General features: G+C 44.9%; 1 protein-coding gene across 3 annotated transcripts in view; it reads right to left on the reverse strand.

Annotated features, from left to right (window-relative positions):
* Window positions 1-6,052: 6,052 nt before the first annotated feature.
* SLITRK3 (SLIT and NTRK like family member 3) overlaps window positions 6,053-20,670 on the reverse strand; it is a 39,796-nt gene continuing 25,178 nt past the window's right edge. For 2 of the 3 annotated variants that reach the window (XM_081862277.1, XM_081862278.1), the window contains exons 3-4: window positions 7,863-7,976; window positions 6,053-7,034 (exon numbers count right to left, since the gene is read on the reverse strand). In XM_081862277.1, the coding sequence (XP_081718403.1) occupies window positions 6,979-7,034; window positions 7,863-7,976 (170 nt within the window). In that variant the 3' untranslated portion in view covers window positions 6,053-6,978. Of the gene's footprint in view, window positions 7,035-7,862; window positions 7,977-20,670 lie in introns of those variants that run through there. The other variant, XR_014156700.1, reaches the window with a different exon arrangement.

Consider the following 20,670-nt stretch of genomic DNA (forward strand, 5'->3'; position numbering starts at 1 on the left):
GCTTAATGGAGGGTAACTGGTCAGCTCGCATCGCACGAATGTTATGTTTGCAGCATGCGACACCGTGTACTGCGACGGGCAAGTCGCCAGCTGAGCTGCTCTTGGGTAGAAGATTGGTAACGGTGCTGGATTATGTCCACCCGGATAAAATGCCAAACCGTAATTCAAGAGCAAACCCCCAGGCTGAGACTGACACAACAAGGTATTTCGCCCCTGAAGATCTGGTCTGGGTGAGGAACTATTCACGAGGTTCGCGGTGGGTGGCTGGTGTGGTCACCCGGACTAGTGGACCTGTGTCCTATTATGTGACCTTGGAAAATGTGCAAGTTTGGAAGAGACATATAGATCAGCTGAGGCGCCGGGCGCTCAGTAGGGAGGAGTCTGATAATTCATCCCTGGCTAAAGACGCAGAGCTGCAAGACCAGAGTGAAAATGGCCAGAGGTGCAATCACCAGGGGCTTCAGCAAATGAACCAGGGTCTGCTCGTCCTCAGGATGACGAGGTACAGGTAGGGGACCCTGAGATGTCTGGGACTCCATCTGTTCCTGACGAAACCCCTATAGCAGCCCCCCTACCACAGTTGACACCCAATCCAGAACCGGCAACACCTGTTGTCAGGAGATCAAGTAGAAGTTGTAGGACCCCACAGTACCTGAGAGATTACGTCTGCTGTGCTCACTAGGGGGGGGGAGGGGTGTTGTGTATTGAGTCAAAGGATTTTATATCTGTATTATTATTGTCTGTATTTGCATTAGGGTAAAGTAACTGCCTTTTGGTTCCAGAGGGTACAGCTACTATTGGTTCATTTAAGCTGCTGTATTTGGATCCTCTGTCTTATTGGTTTCCTCCAAAAGACAGGACTGTGATTGCCTGATATTGTTCCCTCCAAAATGTATCCTTTCTAGCTAGTTCCCTGTCCCTATAAATGTAGCTCTCCCCTCCTCAGGTCTCAGTCTTGTTGCTTTAATAAAGAAGTGTTATTAGAGAACTGTCTCCAGCATATTATGTCAAGAGAGCTGAAATCACAAACCCCACGTCACAACATGTAGTCTCAAACATCTGGAGGGCCGGAGTTTGCCTATGCGTGCTGTAAATGTTACATCTGGCAGTGATCCAGCCTTACGCTGTCACTCAAGACACTCTCAAATCTGCTGACGGGACAAGAAAGAATTTCACATTCTCCTCCTGACAACCAAATCAAAGTATGATCTGGGTATTGTCAGCATACCATAATTTAGTGCTGCGGATAATGTTCTCTTTGATGCTGAGAAAGAACAGTAAAACAAAAACGACTGAAATACTTTTCTTGTTTTCAAAAGAGAGACTTCTTCTGTAGTGAGGAAATTGCTAAGATCGTTATTACCGTTTTGAGCATGTGTTTTTTGACATTCGAGAAGGTGTGGAAGATCTATTGAAAACATAATAATTTAATGAAAAAATAAAACAGGCCCAGATTTAAGGTTGTGTAATTCTGTGCAACAGTACAGTCATACCTTGGGTTACGAACACTGCGGGTTGCGTGTTTTTGGGTTGTGGACTGCGCCGAACCTGGAAGTACTGGAACTGGTTACTTCCAGGTTTCGGCACTCATGCATGCGCAGAAGCACAAAATGGCGTCACACACATGCGCAGAAGTGCTGAATTGTGTCACTTCAGGCTGCGAACGCTGTGGATTGCAAATGTGCCTCCCGCATGGACCACGTTCACAACCAGAGGTATGACTGTATTGGAGAACTGGGGGAATACTGCCTGAGGGTGCTGCAGAATGCCTTGGAATTCTAATGTTTACCTACAGAAAAATAGCAATTAGTGCCAGCTGGACAACTGTAACAGCCCTGCCATTGTGACCAGCTATCTCAATGACTCATTGTCCAGCTGGCACTAATTGCTCTATCTCTTTGGCCTTGCTTGAACCTATTTGGATCAGGTGTTTGGGTAGATATCCCTGTCCTCTTCTGGGTAACATATATTGGCACTCATTTTGTAGTTTATGGACACTTGCATGCATGTACCAAGGTGCAGACAAACTGGATGGTATTCAACGAAATAGAGATGTTCATTAATTTCAGTTGATCTACTCTCAGTAAAACTAAATTGAATACCATCCACTGTGTACTGTGATTGTTCTGCTCTGAGTCTGAAACCCTGATGCAACAAAGCAAAGCTTTTGTTTCGGCAAAGAATAAGGGATCCTGAAACACTTATTGTGTATCTTGCAAGAAACTAATTGCAGTGCCTTAGCCTGCTTTAATTGCTATGGTAATTTAAATGACTTGTGCATTTTGCTGTAATTATAGTGTCATTCAGGCCACAAACCTTGCGGAAGCAAAAAATAAATATTGCCTTGTTGGTAAAGTTGTTCAGCCTATTATGCGACCAACAGGGGTTCATCAATTTAGTCCCCATTTAAGCAAATTATTTAGGATTATTTTTCTTCTATTTATGTTGAATAATTCACAGGAAATAATCAAAGTAGTGCTTGCTGAAGTCTGCTTTACATATTCTCCTCCTCTGCATCCCCTAAGCATCTAAAGACAAGTGTCAGTACAGCTGAGCAGCATAGCAGCACCCCTCAGAAGGATTAGACCAATTTCTACCTCATTGTGCGCATTCTAGTAGTTTATTGCAATTTATCGGCAATTGCAGGTGACACTATGATGAGTAGTTGCTTGGCACTGTGTGGATTAGTAAATTGGTCAGCAGTAGTAAGGAGAATTATGATGTGCATTACTTTAAATGGATTTATGCAAATGTTCCATGGGATCTGCGGCTTTAAATGGAATCCACGCTAAGTACTAAATGGGGTGGTTACATGGAGCTAGCAGATTAATAATTTAGAAAATCTTAACCTTACGACATGTACATATCCATGATCCTGAATATGTGGCATCACTTTCCGGTGAGGCATCCATTTTTTAGGTAGCAATGGAAGAATGGGATCTAATAGAATTAGGGGGATCTCCTAAGGCAAGATCTGCTGGGATGAGCAGCTTAGGATGCAGCTGATCTTTGGCTCAGCTGACTGATTCCTGGCTCAGCTATGCTCAGCCAGCAATAACTTTGTTCGGTACAACCAAGTGGCTGTGGTTTCAGAGTTTGTCCAATGCTTATAAAGGTAAAGGGACCCCTGACTGTTAAGTCTAGTCATGGATGACTCTGGGGTTGCGGCGCTCATCTCACTTTGTTGGCCAAGGGAGCCGGCGTTTGTCCGCAGACAGTTTCCAGTTCATGTGGCCAGCATGACTAAGCCACTTTTGGCAAACCAGAGCAGCGCATGGAAACGCCGTTTACCTGCCTGCTAGATCTATTTATCTACTTGCACGTTGACGTGCTTTCGAACTGCTGGGTTGGCAGGAGCAGGGACTGAGCAACGGGAGCTCACCCCGTCACGGGGATTCAAACCGCCAACCTTCTGATCAGCAAGCTCTAGGCTCTGTGGATAAGACCACAGCACCACCCGTGTCCTATCCAATGCTTATACGCTCTCACAAAATAATAATGATAATAATAATTTTATTATTTATATCCCGCCCATCTGGCTGGGTCTCCCCAGCCACTTTGGGCAGCTTCCAGCACATATAAAAACATAATAAACTGCCATACCTTAAAAACTGCCTCCAGGCATCTTCTAAAAATTGTGTAGTTTTTTATCTCCTTGGCATCTGATGGGAGGGTGGTTCACAGGGTGGGTGCCACTGCCAAGAAGACCCTGCTCCTGGTTCCCTGTAACTTCTTACAGTGAGGGATTCATCAGAAGACCCTCAAAAGTGGACCTCAGTGTCTGGGCTGAATAATGGGGGTGGAGACTCTCCTTTAGGTATAGTGGGCTGAGGCTGTTTAGGGCTTTAAAGGTCACCACCAACACTTTGAACTGTGCTCAGAAAAGAACTTGAAAATATGGTGAAATTAAAACTAGCTTGCACTGAAACTAATAGTGCCACTAATAGTGCCACTGTATTCTGCTCTGGTCAGACCTCACCTGGAGTACTGTGTCCAGTTCTGGGCACCACAGTTCAAGAAGGACACGGACAAACTGGAACGTGTTCAGAGGAAGGCAACCAAAATGGTCAAAGGCCTGGAAACGATGCCTTATGAGGAACGGCTAAGGGAGCTGGGTGTCAGGGAACTGCCATCGGAAAGGCAGGTGGTGGAGGGGCTCTCAGAAGTTAGGAGAGAATTAGCAGCGGGGGAAGGTACCAGCAGGGGGAGTGCGGGAGATCAGAGAGAGAGTGAGGCGCAGGAATTGCTCAGGGAATCTTCCAGCGAAAACAGTGGAGAAGTCGCAGGACCTCCTATAGGTACACCCACTCCGCGCCGGAAACTGTCGCACCGAGAATCCAGACGACGCATTTCCGTTAAGGAGCTTCTATGCTGGAGTCGTTTCCGTAAACGCCCACTGTCGGATTCTGCCAGCGATTAAGGGAGTCATGCTTAAGGGGCTCCGCTGTACACAGAGTCTTGAGAAACATGCCCAAGATCTGAGGGACTGAACTTTTACGCACAAGTAGCTCATAATCCCATCACAGCAATCCGACAGTCTCCGTAAGCGCTTGTGCAAAAAGGCATCATGAGCAACCCAACCGGAGCTGGAGACGCAGGAGGAGCTGGGGCGGGTCCAAGCCTGGAAGAAAGGTACAGGGTGTTGGAACTCCAGCTAGTGCTGCAAACAGCGAGGCTCGAAGAGAGGTGGGCTCAGGATGCAGACAAGGGCAAAACCACCCCACTTGCCAGGAAGGTGCCAGGGTTGGTGCAAAAGTTTGGGGGTGATCCCAGAATCAGGGCTGGAGGAGGGAATAGACTCTGACGAGGAAGGGGACTCAGGGAGAAGAGACGGGAGTCAGTGGACAGAAGTGTTTGAATCCTCTGACGATGAGGAGTGTTCTTTCCGGGGTTTTCCATCCTCACCGCCAGTAAAGGAGGGGGTGGGAGGGGGTGAAGGGGGCCCTGGGGGGGGAGGTGGATGTCAGGGAACTGCCATCGGAAAGGCAGGTGGTGGAGGGGCTCTCAGAAGTTAGGAGAGAATTAGCAGCGGGGGAAGGTACCAGCAGGGGGAGTGCGGGAGATCAGAGAGAGAGTGAGGCGCAGGAATTGCTCAGGGAATCTTCCAGCGAAAACAGTGGAGAAGTCGCAGGACCTCCTATAGGTACACCCACTCCGCGCCGGAAACTGTCGTGCCGAGAATCCAGACGACGCGTTTCCGTTAAGGAGCTTCTATGCTGGAGTCGTTTCCGTAAACGCCCACTGTCAGATTCTGCCAGCGATTAAGGGAGTCATGCTTAAGGGGCTCCGCTGTACACAGAGTCTTGAGAAACATGCCCAAGATCTGAGGGATTGAACTTTTACGCACAAGTAGCTCATAATCCCATCACACTGGGCATCTTTAGCCTGGAGAAGAGGAGGTTAAGGGGTGATATGATAGCCATGTTCAAATATATAAAAGGATGTCACATAGAGGAGGGAGAAAGGTTGTTTTCTGCTGCTCCAGAGAAGCGGACACGGAGCAATGGTTCCAAACTACAAGAAAAAAGATTCCACCTAAACATTAGGAAGAACTTCCTGACAGTAAGAGCTGTTTGACAGTGGAATTTGCTGCCAAGGAGTGTGGTGGAGTCTCCTTCTTTGGAGGTCTTTAAGCAGAGGCTTGACAACCATATGTCAGGAGTGCTCTGATGGTGTTTCCTGCTTGGCAGGGGGTTGGACTCGATTGCCCTTGTGGTCTCTTCCAACTCTATGATTCTATGATTCTATGATTCTATGAAAACTAGCTTGCACTGAAACCCCTTTTGTGCTTGAAAACATTGAAGTGATTCCATCCACTCATGCACAGACCTAGAACTCTTCAACTCAGGTAAGAAACCATCTGTTGGGAAGTTTGTTTTCCTCTCTGCATAGGGTGCCATTTCAGTTCTAATACCATTCTCAATTTTAATCAGTTACCAGATTTGTCTCTTTTGCTCAGCCGAGCTGCCTTATGGTTATTGGATAATGGTTAGAAGAATGCAAAGAGTAAAGGAAGCCATGGTGGCTCATAAGGAAAACACCAAAATCCATCTTATTGTAAGACCTTTATTAGACCAACCAAAAATGTGTGCAAACTTTTGAGTTCTGCAGAACTCTTCATCAGGCTACATGATAAATGGGGCAAGGCTGGCAATGGAGAGGGGGCACAAAAAAAAGTGAAACAGTGAAATGTGCATCTGGTCACATCTTTAAGATGGAATGAGGGAGGAGGTAGCAGACATGGAAATGGGGTTCTTTAGGTGCTCTGCAGGTTTTGGGTTGCACCCAGAGCTGCTAGGAAGACAAAACTGCTTCTGAGAGCCATCGCTCCATGGTAGAGCATCTGCTTTTCATGCAGAAGGTCCCAGGTTCAATCCCCAGGAGCTCTGGGGAAGTCCTGAAGAGCTACTGCCCAACAGAGTAGAACATACTGAGTTAGCTGGGCCAATGGTCTGACTCAGGAGAGGGCAGCTTCCCATGAAAATACAGTGGTTTAGGCCCCATATATGAAAATACAAAATCCAGTTGTTACTCAGGAGAATGCAACAGCAATCTTTTTTTAAAAAAAAAAAAAATCTGGAAATTAAATGTGCCATGTTGATAATGGTCCTGGTAGTAGCTGCAACCTGGAAACAAAAATCAAGATCTTCATAAGACAAATCCCCTGTGCTTTTGAAACTTAAATAAAATAATATAATAATAGGCACAGTCCACAGGGAGCATAACCTGAGCAAACCATGAGTTTCTGCAGCTGCCATTCATTGCCCTGGAACTTCTGCAACTGTTCTGTTGGGTTGCTTCCCTGTTGGGTTGATTCACCATCGGGAATCGTTGTAGAGCCAGAATTCTTCTTGGTATTGTTGCTCCACTGATGGGAGCAGGTATTTCGCTGCAGGATAGTGCATCCACCTCTGAAATGAAGATTCCCATCTTCATGATGAAATGGTAGGTCCCAGAATTATCTCCTTGATCCATTCCTTATCTTCTGCCTTGCCTTGATTGGTCTGTAAACTGCTTTGGGCAGCTTTTTCTGGCTGAAGAGAGAGAGGAAATATTTAAATGAATAATAATAAATAACCAAACTTTTTGTTTTTGTTTTTTTAAGGATGATATTACAGTTCTAGAATTCAGCACCCCTCCCAGGCCTTAGTGCTTCCGAATGATGCAGTGGTTGCATCCACTCATACTGAGACCTTGAATATGTCCACTAAATTAAGAAAATAACCTTGCATCAAGCTATCTTCAGTTCTCAAGGAATCTGTGCCTCTCCACACTTTGGCTTAATGTGGATGGTGAATCCTTGTGCCTTTTTGTCCGCATGGGTTTCTCCAACTACTGCTGTCCCACACTTTCTTCTAAATTAAGGGATTCCCTGTGCTATTGATATAGATCTCCAATTTGTATTTTCAAAGCATGCAAACCTCTGGATTTAGGGAGGAGAAATTGTGGAACAGCAATAATTGGAAGAGAAGAACACGTGGATGAGGGGAATTTAAGGAGACAGAACGGGTTCACAACCCATATTAAGCTGAGGTATGGATAGGCCCTTAATCTCCACATAGGGTCAGTTAGGATGCCGTTTCTTTTCACCATCTGAGTACCATCCTTCAGACTTTTCCCACTTCTGACTCTGTTCTGAGTTGTTTTGATTCATGGCAATGAAATGCAACATTAATTCTGTGGTCTGCAAGATTCATGTTGGTGCCCTTCCTTAAACAGTTGACACCATTGCTGGGATGTTGGTCTATGCAAATTTAACAATGTCATCATTTTTAACTGAAAGTTGCTTTGATTACATTTTGTAGAAAAGTCACACACAAAATACTACATGTGAATGAGTACATATTAATTCTTGAACTGACAGGCAGTCTGGTCCAGTGCATAGAAAGCTTGCGTCAGATTCAAATCCGTCTTCAGCCAAAAGGTCATGGGGTATCCTTGGACAAGTTGCTGTCTCTCAACCTCAGGTGCGTTATCTGTAAAAACAGGAATTATTATTGCTTTACAGCAGTGATAGGCAACATTTTCCCTGTGGGTGCATCCCGCTACCAAAGTTCATTGCCAACTATGCATAGATGTAATGCAACTGCTGGGGCTGGAATCAGGAATTCATGGCTATGCCTCAGGTGCTGAGCCAAGAAGGCAAAATGTTGGAGCAGATCCCTAGACGAGGGATCACTGGCATGGGACCTACCTGCCAGTGACTCCTAATGTGTTTGCAAAAGGTCTCAGGAAATATTCCCTCAAAATTATACAATAGATGAGGAACTGCTTACTCTTCTAATTTGCACCAGCTCAGCATCTCTTACACTGAATGCATATCACAGGAGCATGCTGATCAATAATCACATAGTCCAAAATTGGAGTTAGTTGACTCCACAGTCATACCTCGGGTTGAATGTGCTTCAGGTTGATTGCTTTTGGGTTGTGCTTCGTGGCAACCCGGAAGTAATGGAGCGCATTACTTCTGAGTTTTCCTGCTCGCGCATGCACAGACGCTCAAAATGATGTTGTGCGCATGTGCGGAAGTGGCAAAACATGTGTTAGGTTCTATTCAGGATGCGAACGGGGCTCCGGAACGGATCCCATTCACATCCTGATGTACTACTGTATTAGCAAAAACACAGTCTGCACAGACTTGGTTGAGCGCCAGGCCTAATGAGCTCACTCCTGGTGGTCTTACTCTATGAAAATCAGTTTCTGAGACTGAAAGCCTCCACGTCCTCACAGCCATCTAAGTTCCCTCCTCTCCAGGGCTTTTTCCAAGCAGTCAGAGACTGTGCCTGGAGGGGAGCTTGTTGCAGCAGAAGAGGGAAACACCTGTGACTCTTCACCAGCCTGACTTATCTCTGCCTCTTGGGCTCCCTCATCCCACTCTCCTGCTTCAGCTTCAGCTTCTGCCTCTGATTCTAGACTTCTCTCTGCCACCAGCTTTCCCAGCTCACCCTGTTACTTCTTCAGCTTCTGACACCTCCTCTTCCTGGTCTCCTCTTCTCCCTCTGACCATTCATCATTGTCCCACCACCACTCCCCGGGCTCTGAGGATTCTTCCCTTGGTGATTCTCCAGCTGGTTCCTCCCACCGTTCTTCTGCATCCAACCATTCCATGACAACATGGCACATATCACTGGATGCCAGGAATGGACACCCACCTTCCCATCTGTTCTGAACAGAAGAGAGATACCAAGAGGGTCTCTCTGTAGGTGAGTATAGGGATGGTTTATGTAGGTCTGTTTTCCCCATATTTATGAGATGGCTTATGGGGAGAGGGCATTCCCAAACCATTTTGTGCTATTATATCTATTTCTTCTCTTTTATTTGCATCAGCCATGATGCCACACACATTATGTCACAGTAGCTATTTTCTGACATGCCAACCCTCCTTGGTAACCATTTGATGTTGTGCCATGCCCCCACAGCAGGCACACTGTGGCTGGCAATCATGGCATTCTGAGAAAGTTCCACATGTGCCCACTGGCTCAAAAAAGCTTGGTGACCCCTGCCCTTGGCAGTAAAAGATCTTTAGATACTGTGGTGAATTGTCTCTCCCAGGCTGGCCATTGACTGTTCTCCACAAGAAGACTATAAATCCCAGTGTTGTACCAACATCTGTCCTCCAACTTTTTGGAAGTATTTGTCTCCTAGGAAAGAAGTTTCCATTTTTCTGCCTCTTTCTCAGGGTTCTTTAGAATTTCTTTAGAATTCTGGAGGGTGGAGACAGGGAAGAAATTGGTTCGCTTGGCATTGGAATGTGATCTTCCCCGATTTGCAATTCCTGAACCAATAAGCCAACCAAAACACAGCTCTCCTGAAAAATTCGCACTTCTCCAAATTTTGTGATGCAGTTCTCTAACCCACAAGTGTGCACCAAAATGCGTATATGAGTGAAAATAGCATATAAAACATTATATCAGCGAAAATTGCTTGCAAAAAAGGTGTATAGTAGGCCATGTTGCAAACAAAATTGCATATGTTAGGAAGAATGTGTGCAATATTTCATGCTGTTTTTAAAGAAAAAAATGCAATGTGAAAATGCGACAAAGCAAGCTTAAGATTGAGAAACTGATAGAACTTAAAACTGACAATCCTATGCTTACTTAACTTGCTTCTGAGTAGATGGTAGTGTGGGATTTTAGTGTAAAGTTATTTCCATACAACAGAAACCAAAATTGCACATCATGCAACAAACACACACTGCCTTTTTGCTTCTTGTCCTTTTGATGGCCCTAATACAGGTGTGCAGAAATGGCCTCTCAAAATTCTCCCCCCTGTTTGTGGGCAAAGAAATTGGAAATAGCTTTTCCACTGACTTTCTCCAGTGTAGAGGACAGGAGAGAAATTCTCCAGCAGTTTCTCAGGGGTGGATCTCATCATTAGCAGAGGTATGCCTGGCCTTATCACTAACTTCCTTCCTTCTTTCTTTCCTTCTTTCTTTGATACCCCAGGCCATGCCCAAGACCTACACCAATTCTCAGCCATTTTATGAATGGTGGGGCAAGTAGCAATGTCAGCCCCCACAAACAATGGTGGAGAATATTCAGTGAATATTCAATGCCTCAAGGACTGCCTTACCCTACATGAACCAACCTGGGTCCTTCTCCATGTGTCTCCTCAGAGGGTGGGTGGAGGGGGGCGGCAGCATACCTGGCCCTATCACTATTTGTTTTTAGGCAACAATCAAAATCATTTTTCTTCAGCAGGCCTTTGGACCTTAATTTTCTTGTTATCTTTTAGTGGGGTGGGATTTTAGTGGGATGTGGACCAGTGGTGGAGCTTCATGCTCAGGCACTGGGGGGCGGAGAGCAGGTGGGGACCCATCCTGGGGGCATGACATGCTGCCCACAGGGGCGTGGCATGCGTCCTGGGGGCGTGGCACACCACCTACAAGGGTGTGGCACCCAGTGCGGGCGGGGAGGCAGCCGCGATGGCACCCCACTGGGATCGCGCTTCTGGGGGCGGTGCGCTCCCCTGCACTCCTCTTCCTCCACCAGTGCTGTGGACCTGTCTTTTATCCATATTTTCAGTGAGTGGTTTCAGATGTTATTAACTCTTGTTTTTACACTTGCTTTTAATATTAGGTTTTGTAAGTGTAGGGGGACAAGAAAGAGCTTTTAAAGAAATGTCTTCAGAAAGTTATCTTGTGAGACATTGCAGCCCACAGCCCAGAAATGTGTTGATTATGGGATTGATGGCAGTGCTTCCAAACAACCAGCAGTTTTACACGGTAGAGGTAGTTTCCACATTACATCTACCTATGTATCTATTGGATTCATACTGGTTGGCCTTCAGTCTGCTCATCCCCCATGATTCACTTTTCAAAATGCAGGTCAGCCAGCTCAGAGTTAGTGCTGTGACATCATAAAATAGAGACCTGTGCATCAACTTGCAGTTACGGTGTCCTCGCATCATAGGATAACATAGGCCATGTCGATATGGATTGTTCCTGGCTGTGTGACAGTGCCCTTAAAAAACCGCTTTTCTTCCTTCCTTTCTTCTTTGGCAAGATTCCCCGCCCCAAAGTGAGGAAGGTGAAGAATACGCTTTGCTCCCTTGTTGCCAACAGGTTTAAGAATAATCAGCAGATGGTTTCTGAGTGAATAATCCAACTGGAATAATGTCAACACCACTATTGAATTTGCTCCTCTATTGGATTATTCTCAAGATAAACTACAACTTGAGCTCATTAGGTACATGAATTTCAATCCCCCTCCAAGTTGAGTGATGCATCGAGGAGAGAACAAATTAAAAGAAATGTGGCCAGCAGTGGAAAAGGATTTGTAGAAATGGCTTCTAAGAAGCTCTTAAATATTAAATGCTATGTTTAAATGTTACCAGCATGCATATAAAGCAATAGGTCTATTGGCACTGGGAAGGTTTGTGGAGTGGTCTTAATAATTTAAGCAAAAGATGTGTTCCTTTTTTCTTAGACCAGGTGCAGGCAATCCCTCCCCTCCCCCTCTTAAGGCCTTCATTCCCTTGGAAGTAATCTGTCAGGGGCCACATGCTAGTAGTAGGTGGGGCCAGATACAAAAGTGGGTGGGGCTACCACATTTAACTCCTTCTTTCTAAGACCTTTCTTTCTGCTCTTTCCCACAGGGCTGCTAGGCAAGGAACAAATCACTTTCGCAAGAGATCAGAACTGGCTTTTCAAATTGGGCCAAGGGCCACGTGACATTAACCCAGCAAATTGCCCATTTCTGTCTACTACAAACATCCATTCTTTTTTCATAATTGTTCTGCTATGCATTTTGTGTAGGCAGACAGTTCTACATGCAAAACGAGGGAAGTGTCCGCTTTGTAACATTATAGTTTTGCAGAGGCATGCAATATTTTTGTAGGGTTTTGTTTTTTTACTGGTTTAATGAGTCAGTGAGGCTGGAGGGTTATTGATCTGCACACAGGAGTAAATTCTCCAAAGGGAGAGATGGGGCAATTGTTCATCTGGTCACAGGGACCAAGTGAGGTAGAGGCAATTTATCTGCAACACAATGGAAACATAATGGAAGCTGGCATGATAGATCATGTGGTTGTGCTGGATGTGGACATCCAAAACTTTTGCAACATATTGTTTGATCCTGTTCAAGACATTGTCCAGCTGTGGATGAACAAATGTATTGTTTACACAATGGCTACAATTTCCTTTTTTCAATGAGCATGTGAGTAAATCAAGCCATTCAGTTGTGTGTATTCAGTTGTCAAGCCCTCTTCAGTTGGTTTCTAAATAGCTGAGAAGGTAGCAGGGTCCCAATACCTCTTAATGGATATATTCAAGATTAACAGTCATTCCTATGGACATCCTCTCAGAAGTAAGTCCTATTGAATTCAATGGGACATCGTAACTTTAAATCACCCCCAAAGAATTGTGGGAACTGCAGTTTACCTCTTTCATAGCTACAGCACCCTTAAGAAATTCCATTTCCCAGGAGACTTTGTGTGCGTGCGTGCGTGCTTTAAATGTGATTTAAAGGCATGGTTTGTATTTAGCCTTATTCCCAGGTATGCATATATAGAATTTCAGCCTAAAAAGATGTCCACAAAACCATTGCATTTCAAAATCATAAGTTCCATTCAATTTTAAATTTATTATGTATAAAACTTGGGCATAGAAATGTGTTCACACGCAGTATGAAAAACAGAATTGGTTGGGTGAATAACCTGCTAGAATCTGGCCTCTAATTGTAACGGTTGTCAAGCTGGAAGTTAATTTCTTTCCGTTTCTGACAATATAAAATCCTTCTTTTCACAAGGGAATATTAATGCTCAGAATTCTCTAGTGATGGCCATTAGCCTAAATGGCTTCTTTAAAAAGGAATGGACAAATTAATTGCAGACAGGTCTATTTCTGGCCACGATAAATGAACTGAGCGCCCATAGTTCTGAGGCAGTATATTTTTGAATAGCATATTCTGGAGAAAACAAAACTGGATGACAGTTAGCTTCATAACCTCCTCCCCACCCCACCGCCTTTTGGGGAAGGGCTATGTCTCAGTAGCTATGTACCCAAGAAATCCCAGGTTCAGCCCATGGTATCTCCAGGGTGAGGGTGAGGCTCTTCTCTGAAATTCCAGAAAGGCACTGCTATTGAATGTAGACAGGGTACTAGACTACAGTTCTCATCACCACTGATAATTGACTATGCTAGCTAGGGCTGGAAGAAGATCAAACCTATCCATTCTTAAGGAAATCAGCCCTGAGTGTTCACTGGAAGGACAGATCCTGAAGCTGAGGCTCCAATACTTTGGCCACTTCATGAGAAGAGAAGACTCCCTGGAAAAGACCCTGATGTTGGGAAAGATGGAGGGCACAAGGAGAAGGGGACGACAGAGGGTGAGATGGTTGGATAGTGTCTTTGAAGCTACCAGCATGAGTTTGACCAAACTGCGGGAGGCAGTGGAAGACAGAAGTGCCTGGCGTGCTCTGGTGCATGGGGTCACAAAGAGTCGGACACAACTAAACGACTAAACAACAACAACAGCTAGGGCTGGTGGGGGTTGGAGATCTGAAATATCCACCTCTGGTATTGACAATATTCAGCTAGATGGACCAATGGTTTTACTCTGTAAAAAGCAGCTTCCCGTGTTCCTACTGGAACATGGATTCCGTCTGAAGAGGTAAGTTTAGGTTTTGCTTTAAATCAATGACAAAGCGTGGGTTGCTAGCGCCCAGGGCAGCGTAAGTATTGCACCCATTAAGGCAAGTGTTGCGCACCCTAACCGGCACCTCCATGCGGTGCTGCTGATGGTGCCAGAAGGAGCTGCAGAGCACCGGCAGGACATACATGTGCGCCTCCTCAGGTTAAGGCGCCACTGCTGTGAATCTCGCCATCTGCCCACCTCCCCTGCCATCAAGGGATGCTGTGCTGCTGAGAGATACAGGAGCCCATCCTCTCCCTGCTCCGGTTTGGCATGTTGCTCAGGTGCGGAATGGAGAGCACCTCTGGTTGGGGTGGCAGCTGCAGAGGTGTGCCCCTCAAAAATTTTGTGCTCAGGGAAATCGCCCTTGAAGGTACACCTCTGCTTTAACCTATTTTAAAAAGGAAGCTATGGTGGCATTTTAATCTGGCTGTTTTCATTTTCATTTCATTTTTTTAATAAAAAACACACACATTGAAAATGTTTTCCACCCCTCACTGAGCTTTATCTACTCACCTTACATAATCATGATGTAGCTGATAATAAAATGCCTTAATAATGTACTGAAAATATGAGATACTGGATAAATACAACATTTCCCAGATTAATTGTGTTCGTGAGCATGTGTGCATGTGTGGGCGTGTTATAAAAAATAAACCCAAAACTCAGTGAAAGGTTTGCTTGGCACTGTGTACGCTATCTGCTTTCAGCATATTCTCCACATAAGAAGTCTGACATTTATAGGAAAATGGCCTATATTTTTCTTGAAAATACCACATGTGCTAAATATCACATTTAAGCACAAAGCAAAAGGCAGCTGTTTGCGAACAGAGAAATCGGAAGAGACCTTAGGTGCTTCTGTTAACACCGAAGTCTTTTTTGCTCATTCAACCCTCAACCCCTTTCACAGTTTGATACTTGCTTTACACTTGCCATTTATAATTTACAAGGAGAGGGGGGGGGGATTCAGTTTATCTAAGTGAATCCGAAGCCTAAGATACTGCCCTGAGAAAATGTCACAGAATGGGATTTGTTGCTCATCTCTTGTTCATCAAATCATAGAATCACAGAAATGTAAAGTTGGAAGGGACCTCAAGAGTCATCTAGTCCAACCCCCTGCAATGCAAGAATCTCAACTAAAGCATCTGTCAGGGAACTGACATCGGAGCCAGAGGTGGAGGCAAGGCTCTCAAGCGATGCTGGAGAGGGGCCCAGCAGGGAGAGAGGGAGCTCATCGGCTGGGGAAGGAAATCAGCGTAACACCAGGGATAGAGGAGGGCAGATGGGAGAATCGGCGAGGGGGCTCCAAGACTCTTCGCTGGAGACCAGCGGGGAGAGCACAGGTCCTCCGCTACCCACACCCACCCTGCGCAGAAGACTTCCATGCAGGGAAAGTAGGCATAGACTTGGCGTCAAAGAAGTTCTTTGCTGGAAGAAGTTCAAGAAACACCCACTGACGGATTCTGCTAGCGACTGAACAGCCACGAAGTGAAGGGCTGTACAGCCAGAACAGGTTTAACCAGGCTACCTAGCCAGGAGTGGCGGTAACTTACGCACGAGCAACCCCTTATAACCATTACAGCATCCATGACAGATGACCATCCAATGGGCTGCAGCCTGGTAGTACAGCACATGCTTTACATGCAGAAGGTCTCTGTTTCAACTCTGGGCATCTCCAGGTAAGGCTGGGAATGTTCCCAGTTTGAAATGTTGGAGAGTCACTGCTAGTCAGTGTAGACAAGACTGAGTTAACTGCATCAATTCAGGATAAGGTAGCTTCATATATCCCTAAAAGGTCATTTTTGGATGCCGCAAAAAAAGACCCATGCAAAGAGTAAGGTAAAGGTAAAGGGACCCCTGAGCATTAGGTCCAGTCGTGGCCGACTCTGGGGTTGCGGCGCTCATCTTGCTTTACTGGCTGAGGGAGCCGGTGTACAGCTTCCAGGTCATGTGGCCAGCATGACTAAGCCGCTTCTGGTGAACCAGAGCAGTGCATGGAAACACCGTTTACCTTCCCGCTGGAGCGGTACCTATTTATCTGCTTTCACCTTGATGTGCTTTCGAACTGCTAGGTTGGCAGGAGCAGGGACCAAGCAACAGGAGCTCACTCCATCACGGGGAGTCTCAAAGTGGCTAACATTCTCCTTTCCCTTCCTCCCGCACAACAAACACTCTGTGAGGTGAGTGAGGCCGAGAGACTTCAGAGAAGTGTGATTAGCCCAAGGTCACCCAGCATGTGGAGGAGCAGGGAAGCAAACCTGGTTCACCAGATTACAAGTCCACTGCTCCTAACCACTACACCTTCAGTTGCAGAACTCTCCTGTCTTTCCCCACTCAGGATATTTGATTTAAGAATTATATGCTGCTGCTTCAGCTAGGGATATGGGAGGATTTATTTATTTATTTTGTCCACTTTTCACAGCAGACCAAGCTGATCCAACACTCCTGAACTTGCTTGCAGGTCAGAACACAGCTCCCAGTTGGTCTGAGCACTTCTGAAGATTTTTAAATGCTGTTTTTGGTACATGCAAAACACCCGTTTGATGTAAGAGGTGCATACAAAATGCATGTTTTATGGATGTAACGAACTGAAAAGTGTTGGAAAGTGCCTATTTTTCATAAAGAAGAGCATGCAAAATGCATATGGTTTAAAGGCAGATTTCCCATCTGTTCTTTGGGGGAAAAATCCATCCAAAATGAGATGGAGCAGACTTATGACTGAAACAGAAAAGGGCTCTGTCCACCTTTTTTCAGCATGCATCTTTCTATACAGTATTGGCTTGAAAATAAAAACACAACACACATCAATAATAAAACTCCAAAGCAGCATGAAATAATGCACTAAACATTAAAATGCTGGGAGAATAAAAAAGGCCTGTTTGCAGAAAGATATTGAAGTAGGCATAGACAAGTCTCCCTAGGGAGAGCATTCTGTAGGCAGAGTGTCAAAACTGAGAAGACCTTTTCTGCTGTCTCCACCTTCTTCACTTCATCTGCTGAGGGCACACAAAGGAAGATCTGGGATAGGGGTGGAGCCCACATTCTGGAGCGAATGTGCTTGTTCTGCAGCACCTGAAATAATGTGTGCTGCCCGAGATCTACCTTCTTGGTGGATTCTTCTCTGAGATGGTCCAAAGGGCTGCATGGGAACTTACACTTTTAAAACAAGATTTCACTACTTAGGTGAGCTCTGAAATGGGACTGAGAATGTCCTCGTGAGGAAGGATACATGATGAGGTATCATCTTTCACAAGAATTTTGAATGGGGGCAAAGATGGTAGCAATGTCAGAACAATTTTCAAAAGCAGTCCACACACAGGATAGTGCAGTAAGCCAATCTGGAGATCGCCAGGGCACAGATAAAGATGGTCAGGATATTTCTGATTATATGAATGAGTGATGGTCCCTATTTACAGCAGGTAACATTTTTCTGGAAGCTACCCAGGGTGGCTGGGGCAACCCAGTCAAGATGGGTGGCATATAAATAATAAAATTACTCTTCTTCTTCTTCTTCTTCTTCAGAGGGAAGGGTGAAAAAAGCTGGTCAGGGTGGGCTCCCCAAAAAGAGATGGCCCAATACATTTTGCTGCCTTGGGTGAAGGTCAAGAGATCGACTTGCCCATTCCATGTACACAAGCCAAATGTGTCACTCAAACTTCGTTGTTTGTGATGGAACAGCATCCTTGGCTACACTTAAGGGCCTCAGGCTAGCTTAGAGGAAGCAGGGCACAGAGAGCTCTGCCCACTATTTGCCACTCAGCATCTGATGCCTTGAGGTGGCTGCCTCACTCTGCCAAATTGCCCCTGTCCTAACCACAGCAATAGATGGCAGGCTCCCATTGCGCTTATGAGTCTGTTAAAGAGAGTGAGTGCTGTGTGTAGAATCATAGAGCTTTGGTGTGGATATGCTTTCTTATCCTGATGCAGCAGCATCTGATGTGTAATTAAAAGGAGCTGATGGACCAAGATGCTTGAGCCAAGTCAACATTTGTTACCTGTATGAGCCATGCAGGTCCCCGTACATGCTTGAAGGCCCCAGGGATGTAGAGATGGGATTCGTTTAGAGTGGCCATGTGTCCTACTTTAGGAAAGACAGCCCTCTATTTGAAGGCTAAGGGGTGCCTCGTCCAAGTCTAGTTTCAAAATAAAACCATGAGAAAGATGATATATCCCACAAAATGAAGCAGGATCTGTGAAGTTGCCCATCAGCAATTTGCACCTGGACAGCAGACTGAGCAGGTAAACAGACTGAGCTAGTAACTCTATTTCCCACTATGGTGATATGTATTACAGTTCTATTTAAATCAAGGCCAGCTTTGTACCCAACATTGCTCAGAAACTCCAAGAAACAAAGAAACAAACAAAAACCACACCACACCAGTGCAGTTTTGAGATACTGGTGGTTGAAAGCATCACAGTTTTGAAAGGTTCTTGATTGAAAACAGCATCCATTAGTATCCAAACATACTCCTTGGTCTCAGGAGCCATCAAGGAAAATGTGGTGACAATATCTTAAGAGATGTAGAAATGCATAGTGATCAAGCAACTTTCCAAAATAGATAAGGTATCCAATACTATTCCTACTCAGAACAGACCCAATGAAGTGATGTGATTAACTTAGGCCCATCAATTCAATGGGTCTACTCTGAGTAGGACTTAGTTTGATACAACTACCAGCAGTGAGCAGTTTTGTAAACCGCTTTGAGAGTGCCTTTTTAAACAATCAAGTGGTATGTACATTTTTTGAAATAAATGTAGTCACTATTTTAAATTTGTGCATCTACATAGAAATGCCAATTTTATGCAAACAATGCCCCTTTTTCTCTTGGTGCTGTATTACTTCTTTTTCAGGGGGCGGGGAGTTTAACTGCCAATTGATCGAATGGTCCAAATCCTGGAAAGAAGTACCATGTGGACCAATGGTCCAAATCCTGGAAAGAAGTACCTGGAAAGAAGTACCACTCTTAATGCAAATGAAATTTCGGCAAACAGAATGCAAAAACGAAGGGCTCAGTCTCGTTAGGCTCAGAAATAAATTGTGATGTGCTTCTTATAAGGAAAGGTAGCAGTGCAAAATCAAGAAAGAAAGTGATGGTTTAATAACCTTTTATTTTTAATCCTGTGTAAATATTTCTCATCTCACTGATTCATTCCAATTGATTATTTGTTTTTCATCTGGAAGCCTGTAAAAGTTTGGGGGAGAATATAATCCTCTTCTCCCTCTGTGATTTCCCTCCCTGTCTCTCCTTAATAACATTAGAGTTTGCAAATGATGATAGATTGGCTCCAGCATGACAGTTTCATGATGCTCTGGCAACCATGAAATGAAGGCCTGCTTTACTTTATTTTTTAAAGAATCGTGGAAGAGCTTATTTTGTCCTGGTGGCACCTGCCTAGAGAAAACGTTTTCATGCTACAGCATGTGGTCAGATTATGACACTGATTCTCAGTTCAGGGAGAGACGAGCTTAGGTACCTGATCCACATTGCAATGACCTACTTTTAATCTGACACAAAGCATGTGGAAATTTAGCGAGCAGGAATAATTTCAAGTATGCAGCTTAGGGAGCCGCTTACAGAAGATACAAGTCTGCAGCCGTTTCCTTTGAACCATTGCTTATTCTAAAATCCCCGTTCCTTCCTCTGAGCTGTCCCATAGGGCTCATTGGATCCATAGTATTTTGTGGGGTTTTTTTTTAAAAAAAAAAAAATACCAGTGACATACCTTTGCTTTAAACACCTTCAGTGCTTTCTTTTCAGTCATTCCAGGGGTGGCTAACTTGTGACCCTCCAGACCAGAGCCAATTTTATGCCTGCCAGATGTTTTTGGACCACAACTCCTGACATCATGGACTTATAGTACAGCAACAAATGGGGGGCAGGCACCATATTGACTAGCTCTATCCCAGATGTTGTTGGACTATAACTTCTATCAGCCCAGACCATTAGTCATTAGATATGATGGATGTTGTAGTCCAAAAACATCTGGAGAGGCACAGCTGCCCCAGATTCATTGCATGATTAAGATATGACAGTGTTTAGGAGCTGTTTCACCACAGCCCATACATAGTAGGCATTTACGTTCAACTATTGCCTGCCATTTAAGTCAAAAGCAAAATACCCATCTAAAATTCTCACTGGAAATTCTACATTACTGGGTCATGGGATTATAGGAAGCTGCCTTAAAGGCGTTGAAACTATCCGTCCATCTAGCCCAGTATTATTTATTGTAGTCTCCCCTGACCTGGTGCCTACCAGGTGTTTGGAATCCAGTGTCCATCAAACACAGCCAGCATGGACAATGGTAAATGACGGTAGGAGTAACAGTCTAATAACATCTGGAGGGCACTGGGTTGGAGATAGCTGCTCTACTCTGACTGGTTTTGGCCAAGAATCTTTTGCAGCCCAGTGTGATAATTCCAGAAATGGAACTAGGACCATTTACCATCCAAGCAAACACTGGCTCCATCTGAACTAGATATTTGAAGTTGGATCATACCCCTCCAAGGGGCCATTTATCCTTCTATGATGCAAGATGT

This window comes from Podarcis erhardii, assembly GCF_964252035.2.
Source record: "Podarcis erhardii genome assembly, chromosome: 5".
Lineage (NCBI taxonomy): Eukaryota > Metazoa > Chordata > Lepidosauria > Squamata > Lacertidae > Podarcis > Podarcis erhardii.